The sequence below is a fragment of the Oncorhynchus masou genome, chromosome 16 (assembly GCF_036934945.1).
Source record: "Oncorhynchus masou masou isolate Uvic2021 chromosome 16, UVic_Omas_1.1, whole genome shotgun sequence".
NCBI classification, from domain to species: domain Eukaryota; kingdom Metazoa; phylum Chordata; class Actinopteri; order Salmoniformes; family Salmonidae; genus Oncorhynchus; species Oncorhynchus masou.
Genome location: NC_088227.1, coordinates 16,937,506 through 16,957,619, shown reverse-complemented (window position 1 = coordinate 16,957,619; position 20,114 = coordinate 16,937,506). Strand labels below are relative to the sequence as shown.

Genomic DNA, 20,114 nt, shown 5'->3' with positions numbered 1-20,114 from the left:
CCTGAGAAAAAAAATCCAACCAGGAAGTGGGAAATCTGAGGTTTGTAGGTTTTCAAGTCTTTGCCTATCCAATATACAGTGTAGTATTTGGTCCGATTGCACTTCTTAAGTCTTCCACTAGATGTCAACAGTCTTTAGAACCTTGTTTCAGGCTTCTGCTGTGAAGGGGGAGCGAATAAGAGTTGTTTGAACCAGGTGTCTGGCAGAATGCCATGAGCTAAGTCTCGCATGCAGCCGTGAGAACGAGCTGCGTTCCCTTTCATTTGGAATTGTCCAGTTGGAACATTATTGAAGATTTATGATAAAAACATCCTAAAGATTGATTATATACATCGTTTGACATGTTTCTACGAACTGTAATGTAACCGCCGTAAGAAGTTTTAAAGAGATGGGTGGGGCTAAGGCTTAGGAGGGTGTGAACAATGCTTAATGGTTGAAGAGATCTCCAGTAGCTGTACCAAAACATTCCAGGGCCATTTTCTCAAAGGTGGGATAACAAGTTTGTCAACATTCAAAGCAGAATTACTTTCCCATTGTTCCTCAACTGCAGGGTATGATATACCATTTGGTAGCTCTGAGTCTCTACTTTTATCCAATGTAAAAAGCACGATTTCAAAGTTTGCTACATAAGACCGAATCCAGGAGGTCAGTCACATTAAAAACTGCAAACATTTCTTTCCACCCGATGGCAAAATGTGCCACTGCGGCCTCTCAATGAGTTCCGATATTTTGTGGTCCCCACCCCCATCAAAGTTGCCCATCTCAGGTCTACAGGATGCACTCTCAATCTGGGTGATAATGAAGAGTATGGGATTGCGTGTATATAAATACAGGACATATGCGTGTATATAAATACAGGACATATGCGTGTATATAAATACAGGGCAGATATCTGGATACAAAGTTAATTAGTTCAAAGTTCAATAGACACAAAGCACTAGCTGAAAATATTATGCCTGTGCTGTAGTGTCGTATAGGCCTAACTATAGTAAACCGCGTGTCATTTAAGAGGAACTTGCCGATTAGGCAAAACACTACAGCAAACACCGTATGGGAAGCAAAACTAATTACACAAACCCAAAGCAGCCATACTCATTCTAGTAGATAATAAAACACACATACATGCATACATCTCACCTCTTTAATTTTTTCTCGTCTCTCTTTGGTTTCCGGATCGGAGGGCTCGTGCCCTGTTGCTCCGGGTGGCCGGACATATTCAATGACTGGTAGGTTATTGTCATCTTTCCCACCTTTACCGATACCTTCCTTCAAAACTTTGTCCTTCTCGTTCTGTATATCTTGCTTTATCTCGTCTGGTCGTTTCTGAAGAGTGTCTTTGGCTTCAACCAAAGCCTTTTCGTGGTCCTTTCTAATCTTCGCTAATATCTTTTCGTCGGTCCCAACTGCGATATTTGAATCACTATCCGTACCTTTTCGAGTGTTGGTTTCTACCGCGGACGAGTGGAAGAAAACTCCGCTGAGCAGCTTCGACGAATCCGGTAGGAAAAAAATAGCACCAAAACAAAGCGTAATAAAAGCGCTAAAAACTAATAGCAAAATGAATTTCTCTGTCAGTCTGAAAGAGGTCGGGCTGGAAGACTTCCTACTCGGGGTAGCTGTAAAAGGCAATAGAGTTGCTACTGGCATTTTCCTTGTCGTTAAAGAAACTAAAACAAATGAATTCAATTCTAAAATCGGCTTACGTCGCACACAGTCTTAGCTTCCGTACAATACTATTAGCTATCCATTTCCCATATGTATATCAGAAATTAATAATTTAGTATTTCGTAAAAGTTACTATTGAGCAGCGCGCTGCTGTTTCAACTGCCCATACTGGGAAAACATCTGCAAAAACTCTTCGCTCAGAGCAGAACGGAAGGAATGGCAGCTATGCGCAATTGACAGCTCTTCTTGTCCAATCGCTTTGGTCTGCGGGTACAGTTAGCGAAATACAATTGTGGGCGTGTTGTTCGGACACGAATGTGACAGTGACACTCTTGTTTTGATGTCTTGTTCAAACTTAATGGTCACTCATAAATAAAAGACACATGCAGTGATCTAAACGATACCACATAATACAAAGTGGTCATATGAAACGGTTCTAGAGTAGAGGTAGTCAAGTCAGTCAATCACATCTCGGATGGATCTCGTAGTCGCACGGATTGTCTACTCAGTGAGTGTAGCGCGTGGTCATTCCACATCGGCTCATGCGTTTGTCATGTGGCTTTGCGCGTGGCTGAATCGGACTTGTTGTATAATGAAATAAAAATAAATACAATAGCATACAAATAGTTTTTGGAATGTCAGGCTACAGAATATAGAACAAAATGCATGAGAAGCAGGATCCGTGTATGTCAAATAGATGTCTTTTTTTGTCATTGTAATAATTATTGCTTGCTGATATTGCCGTTAACAGAGAGAGAGAGACTGAATTTAAACTAAACAAATAACAGCCTGCCAACACTTGTAATGAAAAAATAAACCACCTATATATTTTTTTGCATGGCTAGAATATCAGACTGAATTTATGCATTTATATTGCACACTTCAAATCAAATGTATTTGTCACATACACATGGTTAGCAGATGTTAATGCGAGTGTAGCGAAATGCTTTGCTTCTAGTTCCGACAATGCAATAATAACCAACGAGTAATCTAACCAAACAATTCCAAAACTACTACCTTATACACACAAGTGTAAAGGGATAAAGACTATGTACATAAAGATATATGAATGAGTGATGGTACAGAACGGCATAGGCAAGATGCAGTAGATGATATCGAGTACAGTATATACATTTGAGATGAGTAATGTAGGGTATGTAAACAAAGTGGCATAGTTTAAAGTGGCTAGTGGAACATGTATTACATAAAGATGCAGTAGATGATATAGGGTACAGTATATACATATACATATGAGATGAGTAATGTAGGGTATATAAACATTATATTAAGTAGCATTGTTTAAAGTGGCTTGTGATATATTTTACATACATTTCCATCAATTCCCATTATTAAAGTGGCTGGAGTTGAGTCAGTGTGTTGGCAGCAGCCACTCAATGTTAGTGGTGGCTGTTTAACAGTCTGATGGCCTTGAGATAGAAGCTGTTTTTCAGTCTCTCGGTCCCTGCTTTGATGCACCTGTACTGACCTCACCTTCTTGATGATAGCGGGGTGAACAGGCAGTGGCTCGGGTGGTTGTTGTCCTTGATGATCTTTATGGCCTTCCTGTGACATCGAATGGTGTAGGTGTCCTGGAGGGCAGGTAGTTTGCCCCTGGTGATGCGTTGTGCAGACCTCATCACTACCCTCTGGAGAGCCTTAAGGTTGTGGGCGGAGCAGCTGCCGTACCAGGCGGTGATACAGCCCGACAGGATGCTCTCGATTGTGCATCTGTAGAAGTTTGTGAGTGCTTTTGGTGACAAGCCGAATTTCTTCAGCCGCCTGGTCCACCCACACGACGCTGTCTGTGTGGGTGGACCAATTCAGTTTGTCTGTGATGTGTACGCCGAGGAACTTAAAACTTACTACCCTCTCCACTACTATCCCATCGACTTCAGTACATAAATCTGTCTCTTGACTATCAGTATGTGTAGCATTATTGGTTTTGAATTGTGGTGGCATCTGTGTCCCTCACCTTTGCGACCATGAAAAACTCTGTTTTTGTCTTTATTGAACTGTTTATCAATGACAAAACATAATACAAGTTATGTATACTGCAAAACGTTGTTTATGCATTGCTTGAAGTAGGTTACTTAAGGCAAGCAAATTGGCTTGTCCCAGTAGTGGCCCAGCAGAGTTGTTGTGACATGTTTTGGGTATTGAGAGATGTCATCCATTATTTTGAATGCTAGAAAGAAAGAAAAAAATGCAGTGGTGTAGTGGAAGGTGTACGCAAGTCTACGCCATATACCCACTTATTATTCAGTGGGCATTGCGTTTACTCCTTAATTCCCACTGATACCAATCAAAATAGTGTAGTGGAGGTATAGGCTGTATCAATTAATAGAGCTGATGGAACAGATCGGAATGTTTAGCTTAATGTTGATAAACTATTATTTCTTCACATTTTAGGCACAATAATGCTAGGTGGCTGCACACTTGAATTAATGGGTAACTACTCTCAAAAATCAACATTTCACCATGCTCAGATTTTTCCCAGACCTCAAAAGTAGTCTCCTGATGTAGTTTAAGCATTGTTATGGAATGAAAACCTGAAATAAATGGGGGAAATCTGTAAATGTCTGACGCAGTTGATCTGTTTCAATAGTAGGCCTGACTGTGAAAGACCAATATGGGATTTATCGTTTAGGTCATTGAAAGTGTATGTCACTGTTGCTCATAGAATTTGATGCACAGGGCGCCTTTCCTTCTCCGAGCGGGCTGTTTGGAAAAAAAATGGCCAACATTTGAGTATACCAACTTCTCCAGGCACCACTACACCGCTGAACAAAAATAATTCATATATTGTATTGATCAATAAAAAACCAAACATCTTTTGTATTTTTTAAACTAATATAATGTGTCTCTAAGTTTGTCATTGGTGTTACTGCCTTGAATTAGAAACACAGACAAGGACCTTGAGCATTCGCTCCAGTGACAAGCTGTTATCCAGGGAGAGGTCTATATTAAAGAAAATGATTGTCAGAAATTTGAGGAATTTGGTGTGTTTAAATCCAAAGTGTCATTGATGCTACACAATTTAGATGAAGGTAAATTACTTTGGGAGAAATTATTAATCATATCACTTCAGTAATCTGAGACCTAAGACCTTATATTTTGAGTATCCGTGGCCTCCATTTTAAAAAAAAATCTTAATTTACGGATGCGCCATTGTTGTTCTACTCCTTCTGGTGGCACAATGTTATCATATTAGCAAACATTATTTAAATTCATTAAGCTGCCATATTAGTTGATTTAGAATGGGATGATGCGCCCTGATAAAAAAAAAATGTAAATGCCATGCCCAAATGCCATCGCAATTCACGAATGACCCTTACTGTATGTGTGCCTTCAGAAAGTGTTCATACTCCTTGACTTATTCAAAATGTTGTTGTGCTACAGCCTAAATTCAAAATGTATATAAAATAATACTAATCTCACACATCTACAGACAATGCCCCATAATGACAAAGTGAAAACATGTTTTTAGAGTTCATACATGTATAGAGTATATTTTAGTGTATTTTCATATATATATGTTAGAATCATATTTGGCAGTGATTACAGCTGTGAGTCTTTCTGGGTAAGTCTCTAAGAGCTTTGCACACCTGGATCATACAATATTTGCCCATTATTCATTTCAAAATTCTTCAAGCTCTATCAAATTGGTTGTTGATCATTGCTAGACAACCATTTTCAAGTTTTGCCATAGATTTTCAAGCTGATTTAAGTCAAAACTGTAACTCGTCCACTCAGTAATATTCACTGTCTTCTTGGTAAGCAACCTCAGTGTAGATTTGACCTCGTGTTTTAGGTTATTGTCCTGCGAAAGGTGAATTAATCTCCCTGTGTCTGGTGGAAAACAGGCTGAACCAGGTTTTCCTTTAGGATTCTGCCTGTGCTTAGCTCCATTCCACTTTTTTTTTATCTTGAAAAACTTCCTAGTCCTTAACGATAACAAGCATACCCTTAATAACATGATGCAGCCACCACTATGCTTGACAATATGGAGAGTTGTACTCAGTAATGCATTGTATTGGATTTGCCCCATACATAACATTTTGTATTCAGGACAAAAACTGAATTGCTTTGCCATATTTTTTGTAGTATTACTTTAGTGCCTTGTTGCAAACAGGATGCATGTTTTGGAATAGTTTTATTCTGTACAGCCTTCCTTCTTTTCCCTCTGTCAATTAGGTTAGTATTGTGGAGTAACTACAATGTTGTTGATCCATCCATTTTTCTCCTATCACAGCCATTAAACTGTTTTATAGTCGCCATTGGCCTCATGGTGAAATCCCTGAGCGGTTTCCTTCCTCTCCGGCAACTGAGTTAGGAAGAACGCATATTTCTTTGTAGTGACCGGTTGTATTGATATACCGTCCAAAGTGCAATTAATATCTTCACCATGCTCAAAGGGATATTCAATGTCTGCTTTTTTAAATGTTTACACATCTACCTTCTTTGCGAGGCATTGGAAAACCTACCTGGTTTTTGTGGTTGAATCTGTGTTTGAAATTCACTGCTCGACTGCGGGAACTTACAGATAATTATATATATATAGGGTAAAGAGAGGGGATAGTCATTAAAAAAATCATGTTCAACTCTATTATTGCTACTTATTATATGACGTGTTAAGCACATTTTACTCCTGAACTTATTTAGACTTGCCGTAACAAAGGGGTTGAATACTTATCGACTGAAGACATTTCAGTTTTTAATTTTAGTTGAATTTGTAAACATTTCGAAAAACATAATTCCACTTTGACATTATGGGGTATTGTGTTTAGGCCAGTGACAGATCAAAAAAATTCAGGCAGTAACACAACAAAATATGGAAAAAGTCAAGGTGTGTGAATACTTCCTGCAGGCACTGTGCAATAATGCCAGTAGTCCGTCACCCACTGACTCTGTTCTGTATTGACTCGTTTTGGAACAAACAGTCCCTAGAAAAAAGTTTAGCTCTGCTTTGACATGTCTTTCACTCGCAATCAGGAGATTGCCTAACCCCTACTTTTGTCCCGATTGGTTGATTGTCAGTAAAGCTACAGTACTGCTGCTATATGATGACATATTGACACATTCACAAGACTATTTGTCTTGCTGCAATTCAAAAGAAAATTGAAAGGAAAATACATGTTTGCTTTGATGTTAGATGCTTGTTGCAGTAATCTGCTGACAACCAATCATCCTGGGTGTTATTTTCTATTTAATTTCAATGCAATCTAACGTCCATATTTGTATATTTTGTGGAAAGGTCCCGTGTTTGATTGACACATCCAGAGAGTTTTGAGATGCAAAGTGGCTACTAGTGTTGGTCGTGTACCCATGTAAGCTTTGCACCCAATCAAATGTTAAGTAGGCCATGTCACCCAGCTGTGTTATTCCTCCTTGCTCCCTCTTTAGCCATAGTCCAAATATAACCACTATTGAATCTGATTCAAACACAATCGCCGCCTTGTCCCCGAGGGGGACTCATTTGTGTGGAGCTGAAGAGAGAGAGAGCGAGAGAGAGAGTGAGGCTGGATGTATGCTATGAAAATGGTCACTAATTGGACTGGAGTTTAATCTCCCTCACAATCCATTTTGTTGCTCCCTGACAGAAATCAAACTTACTTTGAAATGTTTTAATAAGACTAAGAAAATATGCTAATCCGTAGGCCTACTGGACTGTTTGCATTGCATGCAGTGAGGCTCAGACAAAGAATGTGCCAGTAGCATGGTAGCAACACAACATGGTAGCAACACTACATGGTAGCAGCACAAAACATGGTACAAACATTATTGGGCAGAGACAACAGCACAAAGGTCAAGAAGGTAGAGACAACAATACAAAGCAGCCACAACTGTCAGTAAGAGTGTCCATGATTGAGTCATTGAATGAAGAGATTGAGATAAAATTGTCCAGTTTGAGTGTTTGTTGCAGGTCGTTCCAGTCATTAGCTGCAGCGAACTGAAAAGACGAGCGACCCAGGGATGTTTGTGTTTTCGGGACCTTTAACAGAATGTGACTTTTGTATGTGGAGGATGAGGGCTGCAGTAGATATATCAGATAGGCGGGAGTGAGGCCTAAGAGGATTTTATAAATAAGCATCAACCAGTGGGTCTTGCGACAGGTATACAGAGATAACCAGTTTACAGAGGAGTATAGAGTGCAGTGATGTGTTTTATAAGGAGCATTGGTGGCAAATCTGATGGCCGAATGGTAAAGAACATCTAGCCGCTTGAGAGCACCCTTACCTGCCAATCTATAAATGATGTCTCCGTAATCTAGCATGGGTAGGGTGGTCGTCTGAATCAGGGTTAGTTTGGCAGCTGGGATGAAAGGGGAGCGATTACGATAGAGGAAACCAAGTCTAGATTTAACTTTAGCCTGCAGCTTTGATATGTGCTGAGAGAAGGACAGTGTACCGTCTAGCCATACTCCCAAGTACTTGTATCGGGTACCTCATGTTCTGAACCCTCAGACGTAGTAATCACACCTGTGGGGAAAGGGGCATTCTTCTTACCAAACCACATTACCTTTATTTTGGAGGTGTTCAGAACAAGGTTAAGGGTAGAGAAAGCTTGTTGGACACTAAGAAATCTTTGTTGTAGAGCATTCTGGAGGAAGGGAGCATTCATTATAACATAACAGGCAGAACAGAAATGACAATATCAAAGTACACAAAGGACTGTGAGGTCCGTAATCTAATTCTACATCAGAGGCTTCCAGGCATCTTTTTCTCTGCTTCAGCAAGCACTAACTGTTATCATTGTAATTTCCCGCCAATGGACTTAACAGGGTTTCATGTTGAGGAGAAATGGAGGCTGGAAAGTATTTTCCTGAAAGGAAGTGCAGTATATAAACACTGATAACTGTAGTAGTTACATTTCAGAGTTGTTGTTAACATCAACTCTGTTTTCTAAAGGGGTTTATTTTGACCATTTATGCTATCGTGTTGCATGGGATATATTGTACAGATTGTGCTGTATGAGGTATGTCATGTTATGTTCAAGTTCAGAAAGTATGGCTAGGTCTACACATTCATAAAGGAGTGTATCAGTATGATGGTATATTTCATACAGCATACCCTTTATTGCACAGTGTGACACACTGTCTCATTATTCCCTGGATATGGTTGATTCTATAGAAGTGGCGCAATTTGCAGTCCCATCCCCCAAAAAAACGGTTTAAAGAAAAGAGTTAAGTCTCCTCCCAAACTTAGGACATTTATTTAAATCATGATATGTTCTCATTCAAGCCAAGGCAATAACAAACACTCCAAAACATCATGTTTGAAAATAAAGCAATTCATGATTAAAACATTTTTTAACACTATTATTTCAAAAGAAGTTGTTTTAAAGATACTGATCTAATTAGTAGCTTAGTTTATTTCTAAACATCATTCTCAAAAAAAATGTGGTCCCACTTTTTGAAACATACACATTAAAAGACTGTAGAATGAATGTGCCTTAAGCCACACCCATACAAATATCACCAGGTGATGGGATTGCACCCATCTCCAGCAAGGCCATAAGGTGAGGTGTCTGTCTGCAAATATGTTGGAGAAAATGAATGAGCAAGTTGGTAAATCTTCATGTATGTGTCACTACCGAACACCTAATCTATCCAGAAATATGTCAAGTACGCCATTGAGGCTATCTCCATGTGGGTAGTGGACAAGTGCACACATCAGGAAAATAGTGTAGAGATGCATAGCCAGCAGGAGATCTCCAATAATTTTGGTCGTAATCTTCCTCACACACATTCTCCCCCAAATGTAAAAAACTATCGAAAACAGTATCTGATTAGGCTACGTGTTTAAAACGACATAGCAAAAGCAAAAGACTGAACTTGCTGACCTAGTCGCCAATCTCTTCTTTGTTTACTATCCTGTTAGGACTGTACCAGTCCCAGAAGAATCTGTGTCTTTACAGACACTATCAGACTAGCTTCCCCATGTCTCAAATCCCTCTCATTCCCCACTCCTGCTGGAATATCAGCGGCAGGCTTTCAGTCAGGAGCTTCACGAAGGGAAGCATGCACCACATGTCACCCGCTCAACACCTGCAGCAACAACCCACCTGCCGAGCTCAGAGCTTTGCTACAGGTAATTCATCATGGTTTATACACTGTGATCATATTACATTTTCACTTCACACATCATTATGAGAGCTTGTAATGAGTGTCGCCTAGAGAAACGTTTTTGAGGCAGAACTAGTTCCCATGTTAATAGGAAATTGCATACGAAGGTTTTACATGGAACAGGAGGCACAGCAGGTAAATTGAACATGCTTGGCTTGCCTTTTGATGGATTTGAGGATGCAGTTCGGAGGTCAAATATGATTGTTTACTAATTGTATAGAAATTGGAAGAGTAATGCAGTAGTAATTTCAGAAGGCTACCAGCCTCAGGCCCTCATCAAAATTAAAGAGCTCTGATCGCTAAAATCAATCTACTCGATCTTTACGGTTATAACTGGACAGGAAGTTCCAAGAAAGACCTGCCTGAATTAGAATGCAAAAGTACATTGTTATTTTGTCTTGATTATACAAACACGGGACTATTTTGTGTGAGCTAAAACAAATAAAAATGATGAACTAAAATGAACTACCTTTATGAATAAGACTAACATAGCTACCAGCCTCAAGCAACTGGCCATGTTTACTCAAGTGGACTTTTGCTCCATCACATTGCTTTTAGCTCCATGAATTACGCATCCAAGCTCCTCTAGCTGCAGGCTTGACCATTCATGTGGCAGAATCAAGGGTTCTGTGAGAAGACCGCTGTGTAATTTCTGACTGATGTACATGAAATAGTAATTACCCATCGCAATACCCCACTGCTTTTATGCTGTGGTGTTTCAGTGGGAACTTCCGTTTCTTCAAAGCAAGTGTTTCTCCATAGCAACCAGTCGCACAAAGGCAGTATTTCTTCATCACAATATTGCTCAATGAGGTAGAATCAGCAGAGGCATTTTAATCAGCACCTTTACCACAAATGTCTGTGTGTTTCTACCTATTTACTTACATTGACCTATGTATGTTGACCAGAGGTGAAATTGTGTAAGTTAATTTCATGAATACTATATTCAAATTGAACTGATCTGGAAAATCCTGTAGTGGAACTAATGTTGGCATGATGTTAGCCAGAGAGAACCAGATGTTTCCGCAGTAACACATTCTGGTATTACGGAGAAGATCATCGGAAATCCTATCAGTGCATTTTCACCTCTTCAGAGGACAGTTATTGATTAGCATAATGCATTCTGTTTCCCATGTTGAGCAGCATGTTGGAACCCTCTGGAACAGCGTTTGTAACCTAAAGGCCACGAAGCCCAAGACAAGTGTTTTGAGTTCTAATTCGGCTGGTCTGAAGTGTTTGTTATTGTAACCTTCAAGAAACCTCAGGGAGCAGAGTGAAATCATTCTATGATCGATCGCAAAATGTTGCCACTCAAAGAGCTTTTGCTGTTTGTTTTGCCTGATTGAAAATAGCCATAGGTACCAAATCAATGGTTGCAAAGCTACCTGTAATTTAACAAAGTTATTGGAATTTTCAGTAATTAACAGACTCTATGGTAACTTTGGTAATTTATACTTGAATAACTTTTTCAAAAATGATTTGTATACAGTATTAATTGTTATGTCAATATTGTCCACGAGTTTCTGGTGGAAAAACCATATGATCAAATCAAATTTTATTTGTCACATACACATGGTTAGCAGATGTTAATGCGAGCATAGCGAAATGCTTGTGCTTCTAGTTCTGACAATGCAGTAATTCAAGAGAAAATAGTCTAATTAACTCTACAACTCTTCCAACTATTTACTTTTTTTCACAGTTTGACGCCAAAACATTAACAATAAATACATATTAAAATAGTAAAATAATTAATATTAAGTCTATTTCATGCTGAAACAATCATATTAAACAAAAATATTATTCAATAAGTTGGCTTATATTTTAGATAATGTTTTACAGCTTTGTCATTCAATTTGTTATTTTAAAATAATCACATTTTATTATTTTTATATATGTTACATGTCATAAGGCCACACAGAGGGTTAGCAATAACTACAGACACCTGTGATAATCTGAAGTACCCATAAACTGTAATTTTATAAAATGCCCCAAAAACATTTAAAAGTTTCCCTATAATTCTGGTAGTTTACTGGTAAAGTTTCTAGTAATATACCCTCCCATTGCAACGCTAACCACCCAAGTCACTACCTTCTAAAACACCAATCCACCCAAACCTGATCCAAACCTCCTCTCCAAACCCTGAAATGAAGCCTAATCCTAGCCCCGTGCTTGGTCATTCTTTGCCAACCTATACAAACAAGTCCTCTCCTGCACCATTTTTGACTTTGAGGACTGCATTATTGTCTCATTGGACAGGGGACAACATAGTGGCATGTTGCTACCCTCCTGAGCGAGTGTAGCGGCTCCTATTGTGGCTTGTGTTTATTGTCGACGACTCAGCCTTCTGTGGAGATGTCACTTTGTTTTATCCAGGAGCCGCAGCCTCCCATGTGTCTGTGTGGCTCCTGAGACTGGGTGATTTTTCATCATGATGCCACAAAATTAACTTCAGTGTGATGAGTAGAGCAGTGTAACATTACTAAACACACTGCCATTTCATTTGGATAGATAGAGGAACCAGAATGAATAACAATCAGGACAGGTGTAAACGGGAGGGTTTATGCATACAGTGAGGCAGCCAGAGCCAGCATCAAGCATACAGTGAGGCAGCCAGAGCCAGAGTGAGTCATGCAGTGAGGCAGCCAGAGCCAGCGTGAATCATGCAGTGAGGCAGCCAGAGCCAGCATCAATCATACAGTGAGGCAGCCAGAGCCAGAGTGAATCATGCAGTGAGGCAGCCAGAGCCAGCGTGAATCATGCAGTGAGGCAGCCAGAGCCAGCATCAATCATGCAGTGAGGCAGCCAGAGCCAGCATCAATCATACAGTCAGGCAGCCAGAGCCAGCGTGAATCATGCAGTGAGGCAGCCAGAGCCAGCATCAATCATACAGTGAGGCAGCCAGAGCCAGCGTGAATCATGCAGTGAGGCAGCCAGAGCCAGCGTGAATCATACAGTGAGGCAGCCAGAGCCAGCGTGAATCATGCAGTGAGGCAGCCAGAGCCAGCGTGAATCATGCAGTGAGGCAGCCAGAGCCAGAGTGAATCATACAGTGAGGCAGCCAGAGCCAGCGTGAATCATACAGTGAGGCAGCCAGAGCCAGCATGAATCATGCAAGGGTAGCATTCCAGAGGGACATCAGAGACTGTAACGTTCTGTGCTTCACGGAAACATGGCTCACTGGAGAGACGCTATCCGAAGCGGTGCAGCCAACGGGTTTCTCCACGCATCGCGCCGACAGAAACAAACACCTTTCTGGTAAGAAGAGGGGTGGGGGCGTATGCCTTATGGCTAACGAGACATGGTGCGATGAAAGAAACATACAGGAACTCAAATCCTTCTGTTCACCTGATTTAGAATTCCTCACAATCAAATGTAGACTGCATTATCTACCAAGAGAATTCTCTTCGATTATAATCACAGCCGTATATATCCCCCCAAGCAGACACATCGATGGCTCTGAACGAACTTTATTTAACTCTTTGCAAACTGGAAACCATTTATCCGGAGGCTGCATTCATTGTTGCTGGGGATTTTAACAAGGCTAATCTGAAAACAAGACTCCCTAAATTTTATCAGCATATCGATTGCGCAACCAGGTGTGGAAAAACCTTGGATCACTGTTACTCTAACTTCCGCGACGCATATAAGGCCCTGCCCCGCCCCCCTTTCGGAAAAGCAGACCACGACTCCATTTTGCTGATCCCTGCCTACAGACAGAAACTGAAACAAGAAGCTCCCACGCTGAGGTCTGTCCAACGCTGGTCCGACCAAGCTGACTCCACACTCCAAGACTGCTTCCATCACGTGGACTGGGACATGTTTCGTATTGCGTCAGATAACAACATTGACGAATACGCTGATTCGGTGTGTCGAGTTCATTAGAACGTGCGTTGAAGATGTCGTTCCCATAGCTACGATTAAAACATTCCCTAACCAGAAACCGTGGATTGATGGCAGCATTCGCGTGAAACTGAAAGTGCGAACCACTGCTTTTAATCAGGGCAAGGTGTCTGGTAACATGACCGAGTACAAACAGTGCAGCTATTCCCTCCGCAAGGCTATCAAACAAGCTAAGCGTCAGTACAGAGACAAAGTAGAATCTCAATTCAACGGCTCAGACACAAGAGGCATGTCTACAGTCAATCACGGACTACAGGAAGAAATCCAGCCCAGTCACGGACCAGGATGTCTTGCTCCCAGGCAGACTAGATAACTTTTTTGCCCGCTTTGAGGACAATACAGTGCCACTGACACGGCCTGCAACGGAAACATGCGGTCTCTCCTTCACTGCAGCCGAGGTGAGTAAAACATTTAAACGTGTTAACCCTCGCAAGGTTGCAGGCCCAGACGGCATCCCCAGCCGCGCCCTCAGAGCATGCGCAGACCAGCTGGCTGGTGTGTTTACGGACATATTCAGTCAATCCCTATACCAGTCTGCTGTTCCCACATGCTTCAAGAGGGCCACCATTGTTCCTGTTCCCAAGAAAGCTAAGGTAACTGAGCTAAATGACTACCGCCCCGTAGCACTCACTTTCGTCATCATGAAGTGCTTTGAGAGACTAGTCAAGGACCATATCACCTCCACCCTACCTGACACCCTAGACCCACTCCAATTCGCTTACCTCCCAAATAGGTCCACAGACAATGCAATCTCAACCACACTGCACACTGCCCTAACCCATCTGGACAAGAGGAATACCTATGTGAGAATGCTGTTCATCGACTACAGCTCGGCATTCAACACCATAGTACCCTCCAAGCTCGTCATCAAGCTCGAGTCCCTGGGTCTCGACCCCGCCCTGTGCAACTGGGTACTGGACTTCCTGACGGGCCGCCCCCAGGTGGTGAGGGTAGGTAACAACATCTCCTCCCCGCTGATCCTCAACACTGGGGCCCCACAAGGGTGCGTTCTGAGCCCTCTCCTGTACTCCCTGTTCACCCACGACTGCGTGGCCACGCACGCCTCCAACTCAATCATCAAGTTTGCGGACGACACAACAGTGGTAAGCTTGATTACCAACAACGACGAGACGGCCTACAGGGAGGAGGTGAGGGCCCTCGGAGTGTGGTGTCAGGAAAATAACCTCACACTCAACGTCAACAAAACTAAGGAGATGATTGTGGACTTCAGGAAACAGCAGAGGGAACACCCCCCTATCCACATCGATGGAACAGTAGTGGAGAGGGTATCAAGTTTTAAGTTCCTCGGCATACACATCACAGACAAACTGAATTGGTCCACTCACACAGACAGCATCGTGAAGAAGGCGCAGCAGCGCCTCTTCAATCTCAGGAGGCTGAAGAAATTCGGCTTGTCACCAAAAGCACTCACAAACTTCTACAGATGCACAATCGAGAGCATCCTGGCGGGCTGTATCACCGCCTGGTACGGCAACTGCTCCGCCTTCAACCGTAAGGCTCTCCAGAGGGTAGTGAGGTCTGCACAACGCATCACCGGGGCAAACTACCTGCCCTCCAGGACACCTACACCACCCGATGTTACAGGAAGGCCATAAAGATCATCAAGGACATCAACCACCCGAGCCACTGCCTGTTCACCCCGCTATCATCCAGAAGGCGAGGTCAGTACAGGTGCATCAAAGCTGGGACCGAGAGACTGAAAAACAGCTTCTATCTCAAGGCCATCAGACTGTTAAACAGCCACCACTAACATTGAGTGGCTGCTGCCAACACACTGACACTGACTCAACTCCAGCCACTTTAATAATGGGAATTGATGGGAAATGATGTAAATATATCACTAGCCACTTTAAACAGTGCTACCTTATATAATGTTACTTACCCTACATTATTCATCTCATATGCATACGTATATACTGTACTCTATATCATCGACTGCATCCTTATGTAATACATGTATCACTAGCCACTTTAACTATGCCACTTTGTTTACATACTCATCTCATATGTATATACTGTACTCGATACCATCTACTGTATCTTGCCTATGCTGCTCTGTACCATCACTCATTCATATATCCTTATGTACATATTCTTTATCCCCTTACACTGTGTATAAGACAGTAGTTTAGGAATTGTTAGTTAGATTACTTGTTGGTTATTACTGCATTGTCGGAACTAGAAGCACAAGCATTTCGCTACACTCGCATTAACATCTGCTAACCATGTGTATGTGACAAATAAAATTTGATTTGATTTTGATTTGATTTTTTTGATTTGATTTGATTTGCAGTGAGGCAGCCAGAGCCAGCGTGAATCATACAGTGAGGCAGCCAGAGCCAGCGTGAATCATACAGTGAGGCAGCCAGAGCCAGCATGAATCATACTTAAGCCGTTGAGAATGTATTCAGCAAAGGAAAGGTATTTCCATGTGCACAATATTGATTAGGGAAGAGAATAATTTTGTTGCATTTTTAGAATCAGTAGGAGAGTTTGCCACATTTGAAGTATTGACTACCTATTAAAGTAAATATCCTGCTTATTCAGGAGTAAAAACACAATGAATAATCTTAGCGCTGGCGCTATAGGTTCCACGGTGTGTGAAATACATTTGCTATTTTTCGCAATGGGCACAGTAAGTGGCGGTGGCGCAAAAGCGCTGGGTTTTGATGATAAACAAGGTGTGGGTGTGTCGAGGCTTGACATCGCACTGACCAATCAGAATGTGCTCCATGGCTAAATATGTGGTTACTTCAAATTGTGTATTTATGGTATTTTATTTATTGCATTGTCATCAACTTTAATTTGAATGGTAGTCCACATTGTTCTAATTGCATTGCCTCAATATGGAAACACATATTTTATAGCATTCACACTGATATAGGGTCTAGGCCTACTGTAAATTGCAGTCTGGACATGGGCTTGCCAAACGTAGTCAATAAGCAAGACTAAATTCACTATTCTATTGATAAGGCTTAAAAATACGGTGTCTAATTCGAATCAAATTGAAATAAAAACCAAACAACAAAGTTGTTTTTAAGTAGGTTATGGCTAAATACAGTTACAGGCACCATAATCGCTCCCCATGGGCAGTTTAATACAGAAATGGCAACTTACTATGGAGGGTTTTACGCACATTCAAACTTTTCACAGGAGCTGGACAAAGATGCAATATAAAGATAAAGGCGGAATGTCCACTCACCGTTATACTGCTCCGGAATATAATGTTTTGTAAACATCATGGAACCTCTTACAGATAACATTCGCACTTCTCAGAAATAGCAGGCGAAATGGAATTGCATTCTAGGCATGTTCTCAACATAAACCCATGGATGGTGAATCTTTCTAATAAGTTTGGTTTTTAATCAAATTAAAAGAAAAACAATTCATCTGATGTTTAAAAAAAAAACAGTATTTCTACATTTCAGGTTAGAAGCAGGATATCATCATAAACAGCATCCCTCATTCCATGAACCTAAGGCAATGTGTGCACACATAGGCCCAAGGGCTCTTTGACAGGAGGCATGGATGCTTGTTCTATTCATTGAAGAAAGTCTATTAAATAGTACAGTTAGACTGCAATAGTCCTAGTTATAACAAACAGGTAGCCAATAAAACATTGTATTGGCTTCAACATGAAAATATTAGTCTACACACAATGCATTCACATTTCGAAAAATGCACTGCATGTTTGAGCCATGGACAATTTGACATTGCCCAAATGTTATAGTAAGATTAGCCTACCATCGCCGTTGATATGGCCAGTTAGTGACTGCCACGTGAAAGGTCAAGAAACTAACAGGCAAATAGCCTTCAAGCCAGCACCAAGGACAGCGATCGGTATTCCCGCCATTTGACTGTTCAAATGTGAAAGGTGCAATTTTTTACACAATTATTAAGAAAAAACTGCAAACAGTCTATTGTGAGAACTTGCTGTTTCTGAACAGACTTCCTACAGTCACTGACAACTTTTATTCAATGGGCATTGCACATAGGTCTAATGAGTTCAAACGTTTCACAGAAGCTGCATGGACAAAATATAAAGAAACAACTGGAATGTCGGACTCTTTTGCTTCTCGTGATATTTGAATAAAACATTGGTTATAGGCTACTGATTAGGCCAGTAGCCCCGAACCAGGTGTACTAGGACCCTGGGGGGTACTCGAAGACTCATAAGACCATAGGCCTACTGGTAAAATGCAGATAAGGGGGTACTTCAGGGGTACTCGGGCAAGAGTAAAATTCAGTTGGAGGTACAGTAACCAAAAAGGGTTGGGAACCACTTGATTAGGATACTGTGTGCTGCTGCTGGCAAAATCACCTTCACACTTTTTTAAGGACACACCTCAAATATTTCCATCCCTTCCACCTCAGCGCAAGTGAGCTGATATAAAACAAGTACATTACCAACCCTGGTGCCAGAGTTGAAAAATAGCAGAGCGCTGGCTTTTTACAAGTTGAAATTGCCAACGAGCGTGCATTTTAAACTAGTGCCGTCTTAATGCCAGCCAACAGAGCCCAATGTTTCATTCAAGGATGTAGCGGTGAAAAGCAATTTGGCCAACCAAGATTACTATTCCCATGTACACATACACCACCCTAAAAAGTATAAGCATAGTCCATGACGAGTTTGGAAATCATAACAATGTATTATGTAGAGTTGGAATGACCTTAGGAATTACATAACCTTGCTGTCCACACAGTGCAACAGTGAGTCAGATTATGCTACCTAGTCGTTGGGAGGCCATGGTCCTCTGATCACTGTGAGGGATGCTACTATGTAACCACCACAAAACTATAAGCATATGCTTAAAGGCTGGCTACATTTTCAGGCTGCTTCAGAAAATAAGCCAATGTATTATGAAGTCATGTATTATTATTTTTTTGTTATTGATCTACTGCTTTGCTGGAAATACCGTTCCACCTTTTTGCCAACATGTTGCTCATCAGTCATCGCCCTCGAATATTCATTCATCAAACACTTTCGCCCCCTCTACTCTCCCTGTTGTAGACAAAACCAAACAAACTGAACTAGATCTCTGGCCTCTCAATTGAGAAGAGGCAAATATCAATACCACCATTTGGCGCAGTTTGGAGATGAAAACATAACCCTTCCTTGTTTCTCTTTTGGCCTTATCATTGATTTCTGTGGGGAGATGAAAGACTCAACAAAAAGTCTGTCTGTATTATTATGTCTGAATTCCTGTTTAGTACCACTATAACAGTCTCACTGACTACAAGTAAACAACCATATTTATCTTTAAAGACTTTTCATTAGGCATAACGAAACACCAAGGTTTTCAGGCAAGCTGCTTCTCTTGGAGATACTGCGTTGTCGAGGTGATGTGAGAAGCATCTCACCTTGAACAGCGGGGTCAGTAATCTCCAATCTGTGTGTCACGTAATAATAACAGATGCAGTCACTCTGGGGCTCTCTCATGACTTTGAGATTACATTTTCTTACCCCACCCGTGACCTGGACGCCCCTCCACCCAACCAGGCAGCATTGCGAATCCCATGTCCAGCTCAGCTACTCCGTGGTGGAGGAAAAATCACTGACCCCTCCCTTCCACTGGAACCCCGGGCCTCTTTCTTAGGAGGGTTTAGACAGAGGGGTGACGGAGTCGGGCCACCTGAGAGTCTTGAAGCGTTAATTAATGATAATTAGCATCGCCAACGAGCAGCACTTAGCTGGGGCCCGTGTTCAGAGGTTGAGAGAGGAAAGTGTAATTATGCTCGCACAAGACTGCCATTAGCATGTGCTCTCCTGCTTCACATACCGTTTGATTCTCTCACTTGTGTGACATGTCAAATGTTCTCAGCAGCACTGTGTGATGATGAATACGCTGCATTGCCGGCTGTACCATAAACGTGGGCTGATACCTGTGACCTCTCAATATGCAAAGGATTTAGCTGGAGTTTTTAGTCCCTGTCACGTCTGAAATGTATTTTTAGCACAAGTTGGTTTCGAGAACTTATTAGTAATTCACCAGTTTGGTTCTTTGACCCCAGATTGAATGAAAATGTATTAAATGCCATGTTAAATATGCTCTTCAATAAAAGCCAGAGATTCCACTCCATCTGAGGTCATAAGCACTTCATCATAACGATGGCTCTCTCATTTCTGGAAAAATAAACAGGAGGGAATGAATAGAAAGCCAGGATGTTGAATTGTCGGGCTGATGTGGTGCATCAGTTTTATATGACTCCTCTGAAGGACTAGTGAAGATGAAATGGTTATTGTGACAGTTCACAGCCCCAAAGCTTCAGGTGAAATCAAAATGCTTCCATCACATGTTCATGAAATCCAATTTTATTGGTTACATACACATATTTAGCAGATGCTATTGCGGGTGTAGCAAAATGCTTGTGTGCCTAGCTCCAAAAGTGCAGTAGTATCTAA

The 20,114-nt window shown here is 41.4% G+C and overlaps 1 protein-coding gene across 1 annotated transcript in view; it reads right to left on the bottom strand.

The window, feature by feature from the left end:
• LOC135557568 (mannosyl-oligosaccharide 1,2-alpha-mannosidase IA-like) overlaps positions 1-1,885 on the bottom strand; it is a 161,059-nt gene extending 159,174 nt beyond the window's left edge. Inside the window, exon 1 of the mRNA XM_064990960.1 lies at positions 1,138-1,885. Within this exon, the coding sequence (XP_064847032.1) occupies positions 1,138-1,647 (510 nt within the window). The 5' untranslated portion in view covers positions 1,648-1,885. The remainder of the gene's footprint in view (positions 1-1,137) is intronic.
• Between the last annotated feature and the right edge of the window lie 18,229 nt (positions 1,886-20,114).